The 22,921-nt window shown below is 40.0% G+C and overlaps 2 protein-coding genes across 2 annotated transcripts; both read right to left on the reverse strand.

Annotated features, from left to right (window-relative positions):
- Positions 1–712: 712 nt before the first annotated feature.
- LOC135463130 (uncharacterized) lies at positions 713–12,789 on the reverse strand. Its single transcript, XM_064740451.1, has 12 exons — positions 12,494–12,789; positions 11,914–12,073; positions 11,546–11,716; positions 11,260–11,351; positions 10,688–10,920; positions 10,027–10,280; positions 8,677–8,899; positions 7,916–8,005; positions 7,447–7,649; positions 2,963–3,166; positions 2,133–2,316; positions 713–828 (listed from the first exon to the last, which is right to left on the reverse strand). The coding sequence occupies exons 1-12, from the start codon at positions 12,787–12,789 to the stop codon at positions 713–715; spliced, it is 2,226 nt and encodes a 741-aa protein (XP_064596521.1).
- A 3,080-nt stretch (positions 12,790–15,869) lies between these two features.
- Positions 15,870–22,549, reverse strand: LOC135463142 (xylan 1,4-beta-xylosidase-like). The gene is made up of 12 exons (XM_064740461.1): positions 22,108–22,549; positions 21,766–21,925; positions 21,456–21,626; positions 21,023–21,114; positions 20,399–20,631; positions 19,771–20,027; positions 19,172–19,394; positions 18,523–18,612; positions 18,050–18,252; positions 17,573–17,776; positions 16,804–16,987; positions 15,870–15,985 (listed from the first exon to the last, which is right to left on the reverse strand). Exons 1-12 carry the CDS (start codon positions 22,401–22,403, stop codon positions 15,870–15,872), a joined length of 2,229 nt encoding a protein of 742 aa, XP_064596531.1. The 5' UTR covers positions 22,404–22,549.
- Between the last annotated feature and the right edge of the window lie 372 nt (positions 22,550–22,921).

Raw genomic sequence — 22,921 nt, forward strand, 5'->3', positions numbered from 1 at the left:
ATTAAACGATAAAATAAACACGCTATGAGACCGTTTTTGACGTTTTAATCAGAAATTTGCAATACAAAAAAATCAGCACATCGGCTATAAACACAGTATAAATATTAGAATTCGGATGTCCGAAATACCCTTCCCTCCCCCAACATTTCCAAAAATAAAGAAATAATCATTAGACAGTCATTATTATTAAGCATGTAAATGTTTAGATGATATAAAATATATATGCAAATACACTGAGAAAGTGATGCAATGCTTTATCAGGACTTGCACAGACAAAATGTGTGTACATGAAAATCCATTATTGCATTTACTACCTGAACGGAAATAATTATGAAAATAATTAACCGATTGTCATTAAGCATGCAAAAGTTTAGATGATAGGGGGCATGTACACTAAGTTTCGTGGAAATAGGTTCAGTACTTCAGGAAGGGTTTACGTTGACAAACTCTGAAAAAAAGGAAAAGCGCTATTACACTTAAGTCCTAAATGGGTGAAATTATGGAGGGTTATCTCCAGATTGGTAAGACAATAATTACCCGATTGCCACCAAACTTAAGCACGCACAAGTTCAGATGATAGATGTATTTACCAAAAATCGGTGCAGCGGTTTAGGAGGAGATCCATTGACAAAATCGTGTCTACAAGCAGACAGGCGGACAGAAAGGGTGATTACACCTTGAATCTTAATATACAGCTGTCTCCAGATTGGTACTAGAATCTGCCCAGAAATTTCTGCCCGGTGATCTGGAAGCTACTCTCTAGGACATTGGAGTTGACGGTTCTCTTCTGGTTCGGCTGCTGACCTCCGGCGTACACACGAATCTCTCCTGGAATGAAACGTTGATTTAGAGCATTAACTGATTAACTGATAAAAGTCGACCAGCTGATTCCAAAAAACAAACTGATCGAGCGTTCATATTCTACAACGTCCATTAACCGCCAGTTTTAAATGACCTCACTCTGTTTACAGGCTCGCATTGGCTATACTTCATCCATTAACCCACCCGTCGTCACACACTTGAAAGAATGCCTGAGCTCAAATTAAATTAAATCTCACAAAAATGGAGATAGGCTGTTTGGGTAGTAGAATGATTATTACCTCGGTGCAAGTAAATTAACTGACTGTTGGTATGTGCACGACTGCCGTCAGTTTCTAAATTTAACTTGCCACTGTTTACATACGCTGAGTTCAGCGCCTGCTGTCTGCCTCTACCTTAAAATATTCCAGAATGCGCTCAGTTCGGTGCCTGTTTGTTTACATCAAGTGTTCAGGAATTTTCTTATTCTAGACAATTCCACCAGGCTATATAAGACCTATGAAAGCAGGTCAAAGGGGGAGAACGGAGAGACGAAGAGAAAGGAGAATTATTGAAAGTTTGGATGCTTTCGCTGTGCATTACTTTAGCAGGCCTTTTGTGCTGAATTTTGGTGTCTTTATAGCCTCAGTCTTTGTTATATCCTATCTCCACCGAGCACTTGTTCAGTCTGAACTTGTATGTTTAATTTGTGCTCTTGTATACACAGTGCCCATTAGTACATGGACCCTGTCTGTGGAATTTTGTGTATATTTCGTCATACACTCAGTTATACTGTGGATTTTCCCTCCTGTGAATTTGCCTCTGAGCATTTATGCCTGTGTGGTATATATTGTGGAATATATGCGTCCGTTTGGACTTGACACCGTAAGTACTTTAGTATTTGTACACATACTGCTTTCCTTTCTTGTTAAACTTAAGTACTTTAGTATTTGTATAAGTCTTATTATCTGTTCTTGTTAAATCTAATAAATAGTTGTAAAATAAAATCTGCTGGTGTTGGTTACTGTTTTGTGCGGCTAAACTGTCGTGTATTTCGAACAAGCCATCTCTTTATAATACAGACAGTTTGGGTCGTAACACTGTTAATACTTGGTAGACAAAAGGCTGAACTCACTGAATGATGTGTTGATTGATACAATAAAGTGACTGTCACCTACGGAGCCAGGCATGGTGTGGTCGGATGATGGATGAAATTTCATCTGTATAGAGAGAGTGAGTGAATGGAGATTTGTTCCCTTCAATGTTTTCAAGCAGATTTCCTAATATGAAAAATGGGCTATTCATGCAGCTTTGAACTCATTTGTCTTACTTACCTGGTTCAATGAAAAACTGTTCTGTCGAGTCATCCCATTGCGCCATCTGGCGGGGATCAATCACAAACTTGACTGTCAGTGACGTCACGAGGGGGCTAAACTGCCGCAGGCGATCGTAGCCGACCAGTTGTAACTGTGGCATCGTGGTACTCGGGCTTACCCATGATATGTACACCTGGACTACCTAATAATAACAAACATAACGGTAGTTCTGTACAAGAGACACGAGATGGGATTTCCCCGGTAATACCTCACACTATCGTCACTGCTCTGGTTTTACTCTCAGTGTTGTAGTATTTGATATTAAAGAAAAGACATGTCTTTGACATGCATGGTCAAGTTTTCCGTGATTAGAGGTTTTGATGAATGTGCCGCCCCAGGAGAGGCCCTGAAAGGTAAAGTTTTATGATCAGGTCTGTTTGGCAGCTCCGTGGAAGCCGAAAACGCATCAAGGGGATACAGGCCTATCCATTCATCTTCACGCGCACTCATATTCACGAAAAAAGTCAATATTGTCTGCAGGCACCTCAACGTCTATCTACTCCGTTTAACAGAGCCTGTAACATTTCAAACATGCTCTGGATGAAAGTTGTAAATCAGGTAAGAGTTCAGGCTACTAATTTCCAACAGCAACGGATTTCGCTCTGTGTGCTTCTTGCTATCAAACACTCACTTGTCGTTTATAATGAATTCTGAGCGATCTACTCTATACAACCCCCCCCCACTCACCACCCTCCCCATCACCCTCTCTCCATTACCCCCCCCCCCTCTTCCCCATCCCCCCTCCATTCCCCATCACCCACCCCAAATAATGTTTTATCCACTCTCACCTCATCAGAAATGGTAGGTCCAGAGTTGTGGAGAGTAACGGACACGGTTTGAGGCTCACCAGCCTGTATTGATGAACTGCCAATAGTGATATCCGTGTAGGTGAAGTTGGTATAGGATAGACCATAGCCGAACGGGTATAGGGGGTCTCCGGTAAAGTAACGGTAGGTACGCTCGGACATCGTGTAATTCGTGATTTCAGGGGTCTGCAAAAAGGAACAGGTTTATAATTAAGCATTATCAAAATGTAGAAGCATTTAAACAGTGTTTAGATAAGTGCCAAACACCATTTCATGTTTTCATGACGATTTGATAATGGAATTTTTTACTTTGTCGGAAAATAATACTGCACTCGCATTTCTCCAAAGAACGAACCTTTCTGAGCGTCATTCTTCCTATCTCTATAATAGTCCAAACAAAATGCACCTAGTCATTAGTGAGTTTCTACTAGCATTGAAAAAGTGGACGGACTTGTGTTCTGACCAATCTGCGTTACCAACCTTTCACATGGGGGCATGTAAGCCATTGTATCCAAACTTATTCACCCAACCAGTATTGACAAATTCCATAGCCTCTGAAATCTATAATAATCCCAACCTTGTACAATTACATGTCCCACGTGCCTATAAATATATTTATTTATTTATTTATTTATTTATTTATTTGATTGGTGTTTTACACCGTACTCAAGAATATTTCACTTATACGACGGCGGCCAGAATTATGGTGGGAGGAAAGCGGGCAGAGCCCAGGGGAACCCACGACCATCCGCAGGTTGCTGGAAGACCTTCCTACGTACGGCCGGACAGGAAGCCAGCATGAGCGGGACTTGAACTCACAGCGACCGCATTGGTGAGAGGCTCCTGGGTCATTGCGCTGCGATAGCGCGCTAACCGCCTGAGCCCTATAAATATGGGTGCTAACTATAAATATACATAGTTTAACGTGAAGCTACATGTACTCTCCATAGGAAACCTGAACCTATTTGAATATACGTACGATAATTCTTTGTAACTTCCTATAATTATTGTAGCTATTCCACAAACAATTTAAGGAGTTTTAACCTCTAACACGCCTTGCCTTCGTCCAATGCATCTACTCCTAGTGTTTTGGCTTCCTTTGTATATTATTTGATTTTCATCTCACACACCTTTTACACACTTATATGCACGGGTTACATTCATATTAGCTAAAATAGTCACACAGCTGTTTTGTATTGGAATGTCCTTATTTATTTTAGACCATGGGTAATGATCTAACGAGCTACCGTGTGACTGTTGGGATATTTGGTCGGGCGTTTACTTCTTCAGGCTTATATAACTATCTTTGTGCCCCACCGACTTTCTGTTGTCAACACACTGAAAATTGTCTACTGGATGTGTTATGTACCTTTACTTACTTGGTTAATTTTGAAGTGCGGGGATGTGGAAACGAATCCTGGGCCTCCAAATTAGCTTAAGAATCGAGTCGAACGTACACGTTAACGTTTGCAGGGCAAAGAATAAAGTAGATGAAATATTTGCGAACTTTAATGATTTTGATACCACTGCGATCACTGAATGTCATTTGAGTGAGGGAAATGACTCCTCTTCAGTTGCCCTCTCTGGTTATAAGGCACCTTTTCACAGAGATCGTAATCAAGCATCGGGAGGAGTCCGTGTTTATGTTGCCAGCCATTTGGCAGGAACTCGACGCACTGACCTTCAGTGTGACCTACTAGATATAGTATGGGTTGAAATCAATGATAAACTCAGTACCCTTCTCTGCGTCATACACCGTCCTCCCAATTCCCTAATCCAGAAGTAAGAAGTCTTAGAAAAAAATATTCAACGCGTTTTAGACCATAATCCAAACAAAAATGTCATTATTGTAGGAGACCTTAACGAGAACCTTCTAGACCTTTCAAAGTTGCAAGGTATTATTTCGCGTTTGGGATTAAGTCAATGAATTCACACAGCTACAAAACCTCAGTCAAACACCCTTCTGGACCCTATAATTTGTAATAAACCCGACGTAATTATTGGTTCCGGTGTGCTTTCAAATTTCTGTAGCGACCACTGTCCAACTTACGTTCGTTTTCATTCCAATACAGTCTTCGAAAAGAGTTACAGTTTTAAAGTCCTCTGACTGGGATAGTATTCTTGAAAGCGATTGTATTGAGAGTATTGCCAAAAAAAATGGAGAGTAATATATTGCATGCTGCAAAGAATACAATTCCTAACAAAACAATTACAGTCAAATACAAAGACAAAAGCTGGATAACAACACAAATTAAACACGAAATTCGAGTAAGAGACTGTTTGTTTCAACGATCGAGACGTTTTAAAACTTGTCATAATATACGTACATTTAAAACTAAAAGAAATAAAGTTAATTCACATATTAAATCCTCGAAACTTTCTCACCAGTCCAAAAAATGACGAAAAATTCGATCCGGCAATATAAGTGAAAAAGTATGGTGGAAAATAGCTAATTCATTTCTAAAGGGTAAATCAGGTCAGGGTGTTACTTTTCCGAAACTAATAACCGATGATGGATCATACGAGTACAATTCAAGCACAAAGGCCACTATATTAAATAACTATTTCTCCAGCATATGTACAGTAGAAAATTCAGCAATAGGTCCACCAGCTCAAACACTGCAATCTGAAGCAATTCTACAGGAAAACGTTATCACACGAGAGGATATAAACGATATCATAAGCGGCCTCGACACTTCCAAAGCCTCTGTCCCAGATGGAATAAGTCCCAAACATCTAGATGAAGGAAAGGATATTCACACGCCTGTATTGTCGCACCTTTTTAATATGTCCCTCACTGTAGGTAAATTCCCAAAGTTATGGAAAATTGCTAATGTAACTCCAATTTACAAAAAATATACACGATTTTAGAAATTACAGGCCCATATCTCTACTAAGCTGCTTAAATAAAGGATTTGAAAGAGCTGTGTTCAAATATGTTTTTCAGTTTTTGCGAAATAACATCTGTACAGCACAGCACGGATTTCTCCCATCTAGATCAACGGTGACTCAACTGCTAGGTATATATTTTGACATAGTCAGTTCCTTAGATAAAGGGAAAGAAGTATACTTTGTCTTTTTTGATATTTCAGAGGCTTTCGACAAAGTCTGGCATAAAGGATTATTATACAAACTTAAAAGTGTTGGTATTTTACTGAGGCAAGTGAGGCAATTTATTAAACTGGTATGAGGATTATCTCACAAACAGAACGCAACATGTTGTCTTCAATGGCCAGCAATCAGAAATAAGCACACTACAAGCAGGAGTGCCCCAGGGTTCGGTTCTTGGGACCCTATTGTGAGGAGTGGTCCAAAAAATGGCTCGTTAAATTTAATTTTGACAAAACACATGCTTTACTTGTGTCCCGACGCAAAACACCATCCATTCTATCCCCTATCGTCAACTCAGTCACAATTAAAATATCCCCGTCCCTTAAACATCTGGGTCTGACACTATCAGAAGATGGCACTTGGAACGAGCATATCGACAATATTATTTCTGGTTCATGTAAACAGACAGGAATCTTTAGAAGTCTTAAATACACACTGGATAGAAAAATCCCTATCCGTTGCGCTCTGTTGGAGCAATCACCCCTTTCTTCTGCCGAACAGAACAGTTCAGAAATTCATTCTTCCCTCGCACTGTTCGAGATTGGAATGCTCTTCCCCCTCGTGTGAAAGAACTCAGTGATCCAGCCCATTTTAAGTCTCAGCTCAATTTATTGTTTCAGAAGACAAAATCGCCTCCATGGTACTACTCATGTTATCTGTATGATGCACAGAGGGTAAAACTAATGGATGGTATTAGGGCGTCGGGTTATACTGGTGTTATTACACCTGTTACATTACTTTTTGGGGACAACACATTTCCGGCAAAATCTAATGAAATAATTAGATAATGTGATAATAATGTTAGAAAATTAGATAATAATGTGGGTTGCTTTATTAATGAGAGCCGGAGATTTAATTAGCAGTGCGTATTTACATCATCAGTCTCAGGCTTTAGAGACAAAAAAGAGACAAAAACATCGGGAATCCTATTTGCATATTTAGATGTATAATTTTAGGAAACTTTCCAAAATATTGTTCTTAGATATCTTTCGATTTTCCTTTTTATTCAAGCACATGTCTGTATTATATCGTCCATTTTGAACTGTTGATATGTAGCCCATCCCGCACTGCACGTTCTCACAAAAAGCACTTTCTCTTGCACATGTAATTCGCTGGTCTGATTACATTATATATGTACACACGCACGGTTATTTATCTGTAAAATTGTTGTATTCATCAAATGGGTCACAGTATCAGTCACGGCTTATTGTGGTACCAAAGATTACAAAACAAAGACTATATGAAAAAAAACAATAAATAATACTTCAGGTAGCCATCTATGAAAAACTCTACCCGTTTATCATAATGCCCACGGTAGATCTGTGAAAAAAATGGCTTGTTAGGTGATCGCATACCTGACTGGCGGAACGGTACCATGTGTACGGAAGTCTGCCAGCAGGGCTTTCCTCTCCCAGAAGAACCTGATGTAGAGCATTTCCGGTCTCCTGAGCCGGGAAGAAGCAAGCGATGATGGAGCTGACGGCCTCGTTCTGGTCCGCCCATGTGATGTCAAGAGGTCCGGCGTTAAACATGAGCAGAACCACTGGGACGCCATTAGCTAAAACATATATGTAGCACATGTATCTCTCACAATTAAAATGACAACTAACTTTGCCATGGCTCGAGGTTACCAATCGATTAAAAGAAGTTCTTGTTTCCTTCTCAGTTTTGTTCCTTCCCGCGTAGACAATCTACTACATGTGACCATTTAGTGTTCATTCGAAGCCCTAGCAAATACGGTGGCGCTATCTGCATATAATGCTCCCAGCTTTATTCCTGTTACTGTACCTTTTACTAACGGTTTGAAATCAGAACATTACCTACCATACTTAACAACATCTTGTAAAAGCTGAAGTTGAGATCCTGGGAGATTCACGTTCATCCTGTCATGTCCCTCACGCTCAATAGACTGACCTACAAAATGCATACATATGGGCCTTACCTGACAAAAACATTAATATGCACCTAACCCTAAGAAATCTCTAAAAAAAAACAATTATCCAAACATTTTTTATGAATTAAAAGTAAAGAAATATTGAAATAACATTTAACTCAATAATGGTTGTTCAAACCTGGAGAGATGTGCTTGATCCTAACTGGCCAATTCTTGGATGTTGCATGATCAAAGGTTCGTGAACAAAAATTGCTTTCAGCATATGTTCAGCATCTAATGGCAATCCCCAACATGCTGATACAAATATATAAAAGATAAAGTAATCAAATGTTCTGCTACATATCGCTAATATTTCAACGGCGGCAAATTTTGTTTCCTTTCCAAGTAGGCCCATATTTTCGGGAGTATACAAGCAAAACTGGAAGAAGAAAAATGGGCCGTGAGTTGTGTGGGATCGTTTTAGCATAACCACATTTCCATACAACATATTAACAAATGTACTTGAAACAATTTAGTTCGGCAAAGCAATGACAACTGCATTGGTATTTTAAGTACTGCACCATATTGCTGGGGGGAAAGTCGCCTACAAGAGTAAGAACACGTTCATTTTTTATCTGAACAGTGGCGACAAATTGGTGCTAGCAGATGTAAACCGTGTATGGTAAATAGGTTGGTAATTGTTTTTACAAACCTGTGCCAAGACAGACAAACACAATATTGGATCCATAGACCGCCTTTTCCACATCACCGCTGTTGTAATCCGTACACTCTGTGACCGAGCAGCCATTGGTCATGCTGAGGGTAGGCCAGATGGATTTAAGACCCACGTATGGGGTTACGATATAGTCATGAGGACTGTTTGGAGGGTAGTCCCCAAACAACTGACTGGCATTGTTCGACATTGGGCCGACAACCTGAAAGTTCATTACAGAAACAACATTTACAATTAACACTGTCATAATTTCTAATATTTACGACGGTGTACGGAATTAACTGAGCAACGTAAGTTTATAAGACACATTAAATAGTCTCCATACTTAAATCCCGATCTGTATCTATGAATTCGGTAAAATTTGGCCCGTATTTACCTTCCCGTTTCGTTCAATAGATTTACAACAACAAGTTACGTCTTACCATGGTCCACTGGTCATTCTAGATTATGTTAATTAGCCATCTGTATCAGATTTGTGCGCTCTTTCGGCAAAAGCAGTAGACGGAAGGCTTCGTGTCTCTGCACGAGGACAATAGTAAACTGCGGGATGATTTCAAGTTGAGCGTTACGTTTTGTAGGTTAAAACATTAATTTTCTAAAGATACTCCGTCCAGTGTTGCTATAAATCGAGTTCATATTTTGTACTGAATACAACCATTTTGCTGATAAATACAGAGAACTTAGTAAGCGATCTGTCTTGGGTGTTGCTCCTCATACACACAATTACTCTGATTGCGTTCTTTGTGCATTATTTGTCAATACACCAGCCCGTGGTTAACAAGAGAAACCACCCGTTAAAAATGTAACACACCTGTCTGTCTCTAAAAAAAGAATGTTTACAAATCGACAAAACAAATTTTCTTTATTTCCATTAATTCTAGATATTACAGATTGTTTTCTTTCTATAAATGGTACTTGTACTGTTTGAAAACAGAAGACAATTTCTGTTTATTTCCGTTAACTTTTGATATTGTTTATAGTTTTGTTATGCACACGCACTTTCTCTCTGTACTACCTTTCCAGTTTTTTATGTTCAGATGAATGTGGCTTTGGAAAATGATCTTGCATTTATGAATTTGAAAGAATACGACAAGGGCTATATACTCCATATGAAGAATAATTCAAAAGTATTCCATATTTCTAAAACCAATAGAAACCTTGGAACGATCTGTAAACGCGTAAATGAAAGATAAAAGATCTTTTGATAAAAGACACAATAACCACAAATATAATAAGGTTTCGTTAAACAGACCTTGGCTATTGTTTTGAATTTGTCAGTTAACATATTCGCCCATCTTCACAGAATAACCACAAGTAAATTTCTCTTACCGAAACCTTTTCATATTGGCTCGGAGTGTTTATCGGTAAAAAGTTGTTGTTCTTCAGAAGAACGAAGGACTTGACGGCTGCCTCTCTGGAGAGGGCGATATGAGGTTCACTCTCGATGACCGTCAGATCAATCCTGTTATAGGGGTTCATTTCCGGTGGGTCAAACTCTCCCTGCCTCAGTCTGGTGTAGAACAGAGGCTTCACCATCTCTTTGACAGTGTTCATGGTAAGCATTCCTTCTTGAACAGCCTGGGCTGAAATATCCACAATCAAATGTGTTTTTAGTTTGCTGTCTCCGGGATTAAATATATATAAAATCGTTTTATGTTTTATTTTAGTTGTATTTTAAGAGAAAAGACCAAATTGGGTATTGACAAACCATGTTTCAAATGGCAGACTAGTTTAAAATTTTGAAATCTTCCGTAAGTTAGATTAATTGTTTGAAAACTCATCTTAAAACGATTTCCATTTTCCTGTTCTTAAAGAAATCCGACACCTGTATATAAGCCAACACTCAACAGGGTGTTTCTCTTTTTTTTTTTCTTCTTTTTTTGGTGGGGGGGGAAGGTGGACGGTGCCTTAATCAAATACAGTCGAAAAAAACGAACAAACTGAAGTAAATTAAATCTTCGGTGTGCATGAGCATCTACAAAACTCTTACCCATATGAGAGAAAAAATCACTGTCTTCAATTTTCGCAGGAGCCAGTTCTAAACTACATCCGGCATTGACACATGCGGCCACTGTTTGGACACTGGTGTTTAGGTAATGATGAGCATTGACGATGTTCTCTATCGCGCCTTCATCACTGATCACGTAACCCGTGAACCCCCATTCACCGCGCAGCACATCCGTAAGTAACTTCTTGTTCGCGCACGCTGGAACTCCGTTAATCCTAAAATTGTGGGGGTTTGAAAAGATATCGATAAGATATAGATAACGACGCTTTTGTCAACTGGACGATAGACTGGTTTCATCGGGTGAAATCCAATTTAAAAAATGATAATGAATATATGACTGTTAGTTATATATTAAAACACGAGAATTCATTCATCAGACAGGAAAAAAAACATATTGTTCTTTTTGTTTCGCAGTTCTCTAACGGATGGCAATGTCTTTAATCAAACCAGCAATTGTAGGAATATCAATTTACTCACAAGATAAAGCATTGTGGATGGCATTACATTGACCCGTTACATTTGATAAATCAAGTTATGTGAGAAATAATAATGACCTATTATAACTGCACATCAAGCTGTAAGTTCCTGCCTCAACACACATTCGAAAAGCCGGGAGAAACGTCAATCGCCAATCTCGGGTAGACACCTGCAATGTAGAGGAGTTTTACGAGCAAAGGCTTACTTATACATTGTTTCTGTAACGGTATAAATGGAGGTATACGAAAGTGAACAGAGCATTTATATTTAAAGCCAAAATAAGTGTGTCGACAACATATTCCTGGAATATGGTCGATATGACAAAGACGTAATCATTCATACAAACAATTACAATGGCCTAACCTTGGCGTCAAATGAAAATCTAGTGACGGGATAGCTCTCTGGACCACCGTGAACGTCAAAGTGTTTACATCCGGCATTGGCTCTGACGTAACGTGGGTGATCTCCCTGTAAGCCGGCCACGAAATGCTGAGCGTACAGACCATTCATGAACGGATCCTCACCATAGGTTTCCTGGTACAAAGCGAATATGGAGCGAATATAGAACAGAATTAATTGAAATCCTTTGTGCTTTTGGATCCAGACTTTTTTTAAGAATTTGAAGAACAATTTACAATCAGCCTCAACCATACAAAATTAACTAACTCAGAATGTCAGGTATGACCATGGATTTTATACAACTCATGACAAAATTTATATAACACACTGACCTGATTTCTTCCCCATAAAGGATGTCTCATGATGTTGATAACGGGACTAAAACAGCTGATGCCCTTGTGATAACCGTGTACGTCGTACTTAGTGTAGTTGTTGTACTTGGCTCGCACTTCTACGGATGTTGCTTCCGCAACACGGAAAATAATGCTGGGACTGAAAAGACGTATATAACACAACCAACAAAATCGAATGCCCTGTAGGGGGTTTCCGTGGTCGGGGTGGTGAGAGTGACCCAGAGGCTTCTCACCAATGCAGTCGCTGTGAGTTCAAGTCCAGCTAACGTTGGTTTCCCCTCCGGTCGTACGTGAGAAGATCTGGAAACAACTTGCGGATGGTCGTGGATTCCCCCGCACTCTGACCAGTTTCTATCACCATAATGCTGTCGCATAAGTGAAATATTCTTGATTACGGCCTGATCAAATAAATAAATAAATAATGCTTTGCAGTACCCAAGAGCACAGCTTTAAATAGGTGATAATGAAACCATCGCTAACTGATATATTTATAGAAACAGATATCTTTCATGATTATATCTTAACCATCATCCTTCTCAATGTAATAATTTTCGTTTACCTGAAAGTTGCTGCCAAACCTAGCGCCTGTGGAAATGACGTAGCGTCTCCCGCGTCGACATCACCCCGCAAACATTCCGTGTCCCAATCGTGCGCTTTAATCCCTAAGCGATCTATAGCTGGAGCCGGTCGAGTTTTAGCCATCTGTGGGACAATCTCATCCAGGGTGAGCCTGCCTACAAGGTCGTTCACCCGCTCATCCCATGACAAGGAAATGTTCCGGAAGGGAAAGTCACACTGAGCACCGAGAGCGAAAACGTGAAGAACCAAACATCCGATCAACAGTTCCCCTGCCATGTTGTCCTGTTTGACCAGAAAATATGTCGGCCAGAGTGTGACAAGTGGCCTCTACATATCAGCAGAAATCACATGTGTGCTCCACAAATGTATTGTTGTCATCTCGGATTAGATCATCAATCCAGCGATTGTCTCTTCAGCTAATGATTTTTATCTACATCATTCAGTGTGTAAATAAAATCCAGCAGACACTTCATGATCACTTTTTGTCAGTAGACCTTGTATGACCCGTACTCTATATCCTTAGACGCGCTCAGACGCTTACGCAGCTTATCACGATGAAGAGGCTTACGACAGGAACTCAATAATAGAAACAGATATTCAATTTACAATACGCCATTAGTCTGAACAGGGGAGTATATTTGGTGTATTAAAGTCGGTTTTCGCTTTAAACATTTGTGTGTTTATGGCTAGCCTTGGAGATTCAGCTGCCCTCCTGATACCATATGTCTTATGATTTTAGTCGTAGACAATACCTGACAAGTAGATAAAAACTTCATCATTATTTTTTCCAAATAAATTATGAACATATTGTGAAATATTGTGAAGCGTAATTGTACCAACAATTTATACTTGGACATATATTCATAACTTTCCGAAGAACACATAAATTAATGGCGTGTGATCTTGTACGAATGTGCAGGTGAAAACGCGTTGTGCTAATGTGAGTACAGTTCACTTTATTAAAACAAAATATAATGGAAGGGAGACAGATTCACTAATGATTGCATCCATCAAAAGGAAGAGGCTATTGACGATGCATCGGAAGCATGTGTATCCTCCTCGCCATCGTCATCATCCTTCTGGAGATCTTTACTTTTGCTTAGCTCTACTGATATAACTTTCCTTTGGCATATTAAAGGGTCATGGTCATATGGCAGCTATATTAGTGATTCTAGAGGACATCTTAGAAACGTTAGAAATGTCGTCCATTTCATTTGCCAACTTTCGAAGATCTATTAGACACATCCCTGTACGCCTGAAACCACATTTATAGCTAAATGATTGCAGGCTCCATAAACTCATATATGTGTTTGGTTAAGATATCTTTTGGCAATGTTGCCATCCGTCAAAACCATGTCAAAACTGGTCTCCAGTTGGTTTTCAAAGACGAAAACACACTGACGTCCAACGGCTGGCACAAATGTGTACCGTGCACATTTTGTAGGCAGACACACAAAAATAGTGTGAGTTCTTACCACTGCAGGCTTTCTTCTCCGAAGTCACAATATGTTGTTCACATCAACATGTTTTCCCTCGAAGGATTTTATCTAATTCTGCTCAAGCCAATGTGCTAATTTACTACTATTAAAACATTCGCATGAACAGTTAAAATAAAGCCCTGAGTGGGGTAAATTGATAAAAGCAACAGAAACAAACACGAGCCCCAGACTTAAGTAAGTTGTTGTCCACAGTTTGTTGTCCACAGTTTGGTTCAGGTTTCCTAGTTTTGTATGAAAAACCTTCTTTGAGCAAAAGCGTATTGCAGAATAGGATTTTACCAGCTTTACCAACGTACAGGGGCTTGATTAAAGCATTTTCAAAAATTGTTTCATAGCTCTGAATTGAACAGAGATTAATTGGTCCGTATCTTTTGGCTCGTTGAATTGGGACCCTTACTTTTCCAAGACAAAAGGAAAATATTTCGATTGATGCGGGATTTTTTTTCTTTTAGTCTAGGTCCTCGGGCGAACCGTTTCACACGCCAACAGTTGTTTAATTATTTATTTATTTGATTGGTGGTTTTTTCCGTCAAACGACGAGGGCCAGCAATAAGGTGGGAGGAAACCGGACAGTATCCAAGGAAGCCTATGACCATCAGCCTACAGATTGTTGAACTTCATACACATATCTGATGAATGAGAAACGATTTCCTGGTACAGAAATCTTTAACTAATAAACTTTTATTCTTTTTCTGGGAGTTGTAATGACAACAGCTTTGTACATTTTGTCCAGAATAAAAAGAAAGAGTCTGGTTAAGATGTACATTCGTGAATAAGCAATGATACAACATGAAAAGACAAAAGTTGGAAACCTTCTGTAAACAAATTTGTTTGATGCTCCGTCATCGTTCTGCACAGACACCAGAATATTAAATTTGAAATTTTTTAGACATTACAGCTGATAACAGGCAGCGCTTAATCTACAATATGAATGATAGGTCTAAACTTGGGTACATGCACAGAGGTCAGCAAAACCCTTGTGTATTTTGCAGGGACATCTGGTACCTGTAATTTCTGCGTTTTAGAAAAAGAATGTTTAATATTCGTCGTCAGAGATATCTTTATGATTGAGGAGAGTTAACGAGGTAAGGCTGTACTGCTGTATGTCGAATTAGGGTTGGATCAGTAGATAATTTCTTCAACTGCATGGTGTCGCCGAGCAGTTCTAGAATATTCCTGTAACGATCCATTCTGTTGATGATGACAATTTCAATTCCCTGGTCCCGCTTAATCGAGACATACTTGCGTTCTGTGTTTCTTAACATGTTCATGCTAATATTCATGTGCAGACGTTTTTCATTAAAGTCAAGAAAGTTGTATCCTTGAACGCGAATTGTGTGTTTTATTTTGACATCTTTCATGTATCTCTAAGGGAGGACGTTCTTCTAATTCAGCTGATCACAAGGAGATTCTTATTTTGCAAAAACGTTAGTTTCTTAGGTCTGTTAGCAAGGCTGTACTCTGAAATGACAACCCCTGGGCATACTTAAACTGGCAACATGTTTAACTGAATGTTGTAAGCTATTTCCTCACGCGTCTTTTGGAGTATTTATTCGATCATTGCCAAACTCGCCAGTTTTTAATTTTACGAGAGCATTCAGTTGTATGGGTGAATGACTTACATATGTAATCCACACTGGTGAAAGACAAACCTATTATCAATGGACTTAACACAGCGCAAAACGGTCCCACAAAAAATTCAAACACATAAGCCGGAAGCTATTAACCATATAAAGTCGTCCGTAATATTTTAATAGAAAGGAACAACTAAGACGCCCGCACACCGGCAAAAATGCAGTATAAATATAATCACAACCATGAAAATATACATCTAGATTTCTGCACTTGTACTGAATACTAGAATCTGCCCATGAACTTCTGTCCTGTGACCTGGAAGCTTCCCTGTAGGACATTGGAGGCAACGGATCTCTTCTGGTTCGGCTGCTGACCTCCGGCGTACACACGAATCTCTCCTGAAATATAAGCACTGGTTTATTTATTGATTGATTTATTTACTAAATGTATTAACATTCTAAAGAATATTTCATTTATTCGATGGTGGTGAGTTTTACGGGTGGAGCACACTGGCGTGCCGCGGACACATGTAAAACCATTGGCAAGTTACTGACAAACTGTCCCACATGTGATGTAAAAATATCCACCTCAAATTGGTGGAACACAGGAGCGTTAGAATGTACAAACGGCCACATGGGCTTCGCTGACGGTTTATTGTCACCAACACTCCGTAGAGCGTCCGCTTCGGAAGGCGGTACATCCTGGGTTAATCCTGGGTCGAGTCACACATAAGACCTTAAAAGAGGAAGTTGTAACTTCCTCGCTTGGCATTCAGCATGAAGGGAACAATGCAATGACTGGTTGACCCGTATCAGGATAATGGCTTGGGCGGGTGGCTTACTTGCCTTCGGTAAGGCGTCTCAGTGAAGCAGCACTAAATGAAAGAGCGTTGGAAATCCATCCTGCAAAAAAGGAGGCCTATAACATGCACTCTAAGGATTCCTTCGTCGTCATATGACTAAAATATTGTTGAGTATGACGTTAAACCCCAAGCACTCACTCACTCACCAAGACTCCCAAAACAGCAAGAGTAGGGGCCAGTTTCACAAACCAGTGCGCGGCATTTTTTTATCGTATATTTATTGCACGATATTTTGTACGACGCTATTGCCGTGCTATACGTACATTTTGTTTTTTTGTTTTTTTTTTTGATGCAAAATTTTTGAACATTGCGCTATGAAAAATGTCCTATCCACATAACTTTCCTCTTACTCACCTGACTCAATGAAAAATTGCTCTTTAGAATCGTCCCACTGCGCCATCTGGCGGGGATCAATCACAAACTTGACAGTTAGTGACGTCACCACCGGACCGATCTGTCGCAGACGATCGTAGCCGACCAGTTGTAACTGTGGCATCGTGGTACTCGGGCTTACCCAGGATATGTACACCTGCACCACCTGGTGATAAAACATGTCGGTAACGGTAATGGGAAGGAAGTTTAACAAGAAATGTCTTATATCTGTGTTTATGTGCTAGTCATTAGAGGTTATTTAGAACGTTAGTCGCCATCAAAAAACTGATGCTCGGTAAGATATAGTAATCACGATGGGAAATATTGTGTGGAAACCACAAAGTACACAACAAACTGGTCTGTTTGTCAGCTATGCCAGAGACAGAGAAGCATCAAATGTTTATGTTAATTCTTACATATGCTCGCAACCATAAAAAAATGTTATTGCGAGAAAAATGTCAGAGATCAAAATCTAATGCTGCTTAGGGATCTTTCGGCAAGCCTTTCTACAACGTTTGACACACTGAGTAACACCTGACACAACACCTGGTCGAAACGTGTAACCAGGTAGCAGTTCACAGAATTTCTATAGCAACGGATTTGTGTACATCATCTGTAAAATTGTCTCCTAATATTTACTAATAATAGTGGTTGGCAGCAGCCAGCGGATGGTCGTGGGTTTCCTGCGCGCTTTGCCCGGTCTCTTTCCACTATAATACTGTCCAAATAAATGATGTTTGTCCATTCTCACCTCATCACTGATGGCGGCTCCCGAGTTGTGGAGGGTTACAGACACGGTTTGAGGCTCACCAGCCTGTATTGATGAACTCCCGATAGTGATATCCGTGTAGGTGAAGTTGGTATAGGATAGGCCATAGCCGAACGGGTATAGGGGGTCTCCGGTAAAGTAACGGTAGGTACGCTCTGCCATTGTGTAATTTGTTATTTCAGGAATCTGGAAAATCAACAAGTTTATAATTAAATATTTGGAAGATATAAAACCTACACATTGCTGAAATATGCGCCAAACATCATTCGTAAAATGAAAGTTTTACCCTAAAATGTTTCAATATATACGGCCTTCGCATAAAGTACAATATTTACCTTGACAATAATATTTCTCCTCGTCGGCTTAAACATATATATAAACACTAGATTTGTTTTTCAAGCCATTTATCGTTGCACCTATGCAGGTGTTTTATGAATGGGATATTAGGTGATCCCCTACCTGATCGGCTGAGCGGTACCACGTGTATGGAAGTCTGCCAGCTGGACTTTCATCTCCCAGAAGCACCTGCTGTAGAGCATTTCCGGTCTCCTGAGCCGGAAAGAAACAGGCAAGGATGGAGCTAACGGCCTCGTTCTGGTCTGCCCAGGCGATGTCAAGAGGTCCGGCGTTAAACATGAGCAGAACCACCGGGGCGCCATTCGCTGAAACATACATCTAGCTACTTACAGTTTACTTTTCTCTTCCAGTTTAAACTGACAGTGAGCATCGTCATGTTATGCTTACGGTTGCCAACTGATGTAACATAAATTCTGTCATTTCCAATTTTGTTCGTCAATCTGCTATATGTGACCATTTAGAATTGCATTCGAAACCCGAGCAAGTACAATGAACCTGTCCTCATGCAATGTTCCGAACTTTGTTACTGTGACGCTTGTCTTACTAACGGCATGTCAAAGTAATAAAATACCTACCGTACTTTACAGCATCTTGTAAAAGCTGAAGCTGAGATCCTGGAAGATCCATGTTCATCCTGTCATGTCCTTCAGCCTCAAGAGACTGGCCTGCAAAATGGATGTAATTAAGTGTAATGAATGTAATTAAGATATAAATAGGCTTCTTCACCAAAGAAATGTGTAAAAGTATGGTGACCCATGTGCAATTCCCGAAGTTCAATTTTTGCTAAATGTACATTATCTATATGCAGCCATCAAGATCGTCCTTAAAAGCACGCTAACATACATGAAATATAGCTACCAAATATACTTTCCATTAATCTTGTTTTTTAATCCACAGACCAATAAAAATTCTGGCAAAGTATGCGTTTGTCTTCTTCCTTCTGGTTGTCTTCAGCGATAGACCATATTTTCATGAGCTATATAGACAAATGAACACCAAGAAACTAGATACGGTTCGCCAATGTGATGTCGATCAGAGCTATTTTTATACATACCACAGTATTTCTGGAAAAATCCACTAATGAAGTGAACGAAGTTTTAACCTGTTTCTGTCGCTCAAACGAATATACTAATTCCTTCTTGGTTCCGCCGTGACTAAGGAGACACATTTGTGCTACAAGATCTAAACGGTATGGCGATAATACCCTAGTACTTTTGAACTCACCTGTTCCCAAACACACGAAGACGATGTTGGATCCGTTGATCGCCTTCTCCACATCACCGCTGTTATAATCCGTACACGCGGTGGCCGAACAGCCGCTGGCCATGCTGATGGTAGGCCAGATGGACTGAAGTCCATGGAACGGGGTAATTGTATAGCCCGGTGGATTATTTGGGGCGTAATCCCCGAAAAGCTGGCTGGGGTTGTCTGACATCGGTCCAACGATCTTAAAGTTCATTACAGACAGACGACATTACACCGCAATACTTTCTTTTATTTAGGACACCGGGCATATTTACAGACCTAAGCAAGAAAAACATTTCTTTTCATATCTTGGTAACTTGGTAGATGTATCCACTAGGGACAAAGATAGGCCACCGAGCTTACTAGAACATTTTGATCTGACATACCCCCAAGAAAGAACACCCCGACTGAAGCTGGACAGTATAGAGAATGAATGTTGTAAAACAACGTTGTTATCGGTTTAATTGATGTCTAGCTCACACATGTCTGTAGCTCTATAACGAAGGCTTAATAATACCTGCCAAACTTATCCTTACGCTCTAAACTTTTCAGGAAGATCGCAAGTTAATATCTCTTACCGCAACTTTTTCATATTGGCTCGGAGTGTTTATCGGTAAAAAGTTGTTGTTGTTCTTCAGAAGGACAAATGACTTGACCGCTGCCTCCCTGGCCAGAGTTATATGAGGTTCACTCTCGATGACCGTTAGGTTGATTCTGTTATAGGGGTTCATTTCCGGTGGGTCAAACTCTCCCTGCCTCAGTCTGGTGTAGAACAGAGGTTTCACCCTCTCTATGACCGTGTCCATTGTGAGACTTCCATCTTGAACAGCTTGGGCTGAATCACCATTAAACAGTTTCTACTGTTTCCATACAGGCTATACAGACTCTGATTAAAACATTTATAATGTCAATTTTGTAATATGTTTCATTGTAAATGTATTTTAAATTTAAATATAAATCTGCTTTAATGTATAGCTGACATCCTTATTTTGCATAAGCAAGGGTCTCATTCGATTTCTTGCAAAATGAACGTTCAAAACAAAATGACAAGCTCTATAAAAAATGTTAGACGATCGTCCACAGTCAGGTTTAAATCCTGTTTCTTAACCAATAAGGCTTCTTCAATCTGATGAGAAAACGGTCGGTCGAAATTGAATGAAATTGCGTTAATTCATCACGGTCTATGAACATCGGCAAAAGTCTTACCCATATCCATGAAAAAGTCTCTATCCTCATTTTTTGCAGGAGCAAGCTCCAAATTGCATCCCGCATTAAGACAGGCGGCCACAGTTTGCACACTGGTGTTGAGGTAATGATGAGCATAAACGATGTTCTCTATCGCGGCTTCGTCACTGACAACGTAACCCGTGAATCCCCATTCGCCACGCAGCACATCTGTCAGTAACTTTTTGTTCGCGCACGCTGGAACTCCATTGATCCTAAATTGTAGATACATCGATATTGTCAAAGCAAAGTTTCCAACAGCCAAGCACTGAATACATAGTAAGTCCCTTCACAACGCTAGTTCTTGTTTTTATCATGTAGAATCTAAAATTAATTATGAATATATTACCTACTATTTTAGAAGAAAACAATGACACCACCAAGTAAGACACAACAGCTTCGTTGTTTTTACTTTGCCGATTCTCTGGATCAATTAGATGACAATGTCTTTGACTGAGAGTGTGCATTTATAATGAACAACTGTATATATCCTGCATGATGGGACAAACACACTAAATAGCAGTTAAAACATTTTAGCTGGGAATATAACAGATATCAGAAAACGTTATATTTCTGCAATCAAACCTTGTGAGAAATGACAATGACCTGTTATAGCTGCACATTACGCTATAGGTTCCAGCTTCAACACACATTCGGAATGCCGGAAGAAACGTCAACCGCCAGTCACGGGTCGCCACCTAAATCGTACAGTAGCCAGATGTTGTGACGTGTATAAAAAGCTAAGACAGGCTAAAATTTCAATACCGCTCTCGCTCTAATGCAAAACTAAAGTTAATACAAGTTATGACTGATAATACACTTTTGAACTTCTGGGCTCAGAGGTGTTATGAGAAAGGCCTTCTTTACGTAGTGGTTTCCGCGCACGAAAATGAACAGAATTTCAACTGTTCAAATGAGTGCAGTTGTGTACTTTTGCTACTCATCATTACAGATATTTATATTTCAAAATCCAAGTAGGTCAACAGTCAATGTGGCGTAAGACTGTGACCAGTCTTTCACATAATGATGTTGCTTTTACCTTGGCATCAAACGAAGATCTGGATACAGGATAACTGTCCGGACCACCGTGGACGTCAAAATGTTTACATCCGGCGCTTGCCCTGACGTAACGTGGGTGATCTCCTTGTAAGCCGGCCACGAAATGCTGAGCGTACAGACCGTTCATGAATGGGTCCTCGCCGTACGTTTCCTAATATAAGAAAATACCTTTATTATGATTTTTGTGCAGGCGACCGTACACAATTTATCCATTTGGAATACCATATTTTATCATATAGCTGTTACATCAACTCTCCATTTCACTCCATATAGCTGTATAGTACACTGACCTGGTTTCTTCCCCATAAAGGATGCCTCATGATGTTGATAACGGGACTAAAACAGCTGATGCCCTTGTGATAACCGTGTACGTCGTACTTAGTGTAGTTGTTGTACTTGGCTCGCACTTCTACGGATGTGGCTTCGGCGACACGGAAAATAATGCTGGGGCTGGAAAAATATAAAATCTATTGTTTTGTTATACCCCACAACACATTTTAAAACAGTTTGTGTTGAGACCATCGCTTATTAATATAGTTTTAGAAATGACATACCGTTTATATTTATTCTTTAACCTTTATTCTTATCAATTTAATGATTTTTGGAAAATATTTTACAATCTCAGTGTTTACCTGAAAGTTGCCGCTAGACCAAGGGCCTGTGGAAATGACGTAGCATCACCACTGCTGACATCACCCCGCAAACATTCCGTGTCCCAATCGTGCGCTTTGATGCCTAACCGATCTATAGCTGGTGCGGGCTGAGTTCTCGCCATCTGTGGGACAATCTCATCCAGTGTGAGCCTGCCTACTAGGTCGTTCACCCGCTCCTCCCATGACAAAGAAATATTCCTGAAGGGAAAATCACAATGTGCCACGAGAACGACGACGTGCAGAACCACACAGCCGATCAACAGTTGCCCTGCCATCTTGCCGCGTCTCACCAGAGACAATGTCTGCCACGGTGTGACCCGATGTCCTCCTGCAAGAGGCTTGAGTCTATATCAGCAGAAATCACATGCATGCCCCAGAAATGCATTGTTTTCAGTACGGTTTAGATAATCAATCCAGGGGTCTTCTGTTAGGAAAAGCTTGAACTGTCTGTCCAGCTAGAGAGTTTTATCTAGCGCCTGTCTGTAACAGATATGACCCACATTAGATCACTGGGGCGGTTAGTAGGTCAAGTGGTTTGGCATAGTTCAACCAAAAAAGGGGAGCAATCAAAATCAAAGGAGATGAGTTATAAAAGTCATAACAATCCTTATGATCCAGACTTTGTCTCAACCAATAACCCCAACTTCCCTGCAAAGTTATTCTATTTTATGCTTAAGCAGTCATTTTGTTTCTGTATAAATTATTTGTATTAATGAGGACAATCCCCAATTTCGACTAGTGAAAAAAATGTATTCTGTTTGGCCAAATTTTTTTGCTCTTATGGATCGAGCGT

This window comes from Liolophura sinensis, chromosome 1, assembly GCF_032854445.1.
Source record: "Liolophura sinensis isolate JHLJ2023 chromosome 1, CUHK_Ljap_v2, whole genome shotgun sequence".
NCBI lineage: Eukaryota > Metazoa > Mollusca > Polyplacophora > Chitonida > Chitonidae > Liolophura > Liolophura sinensis.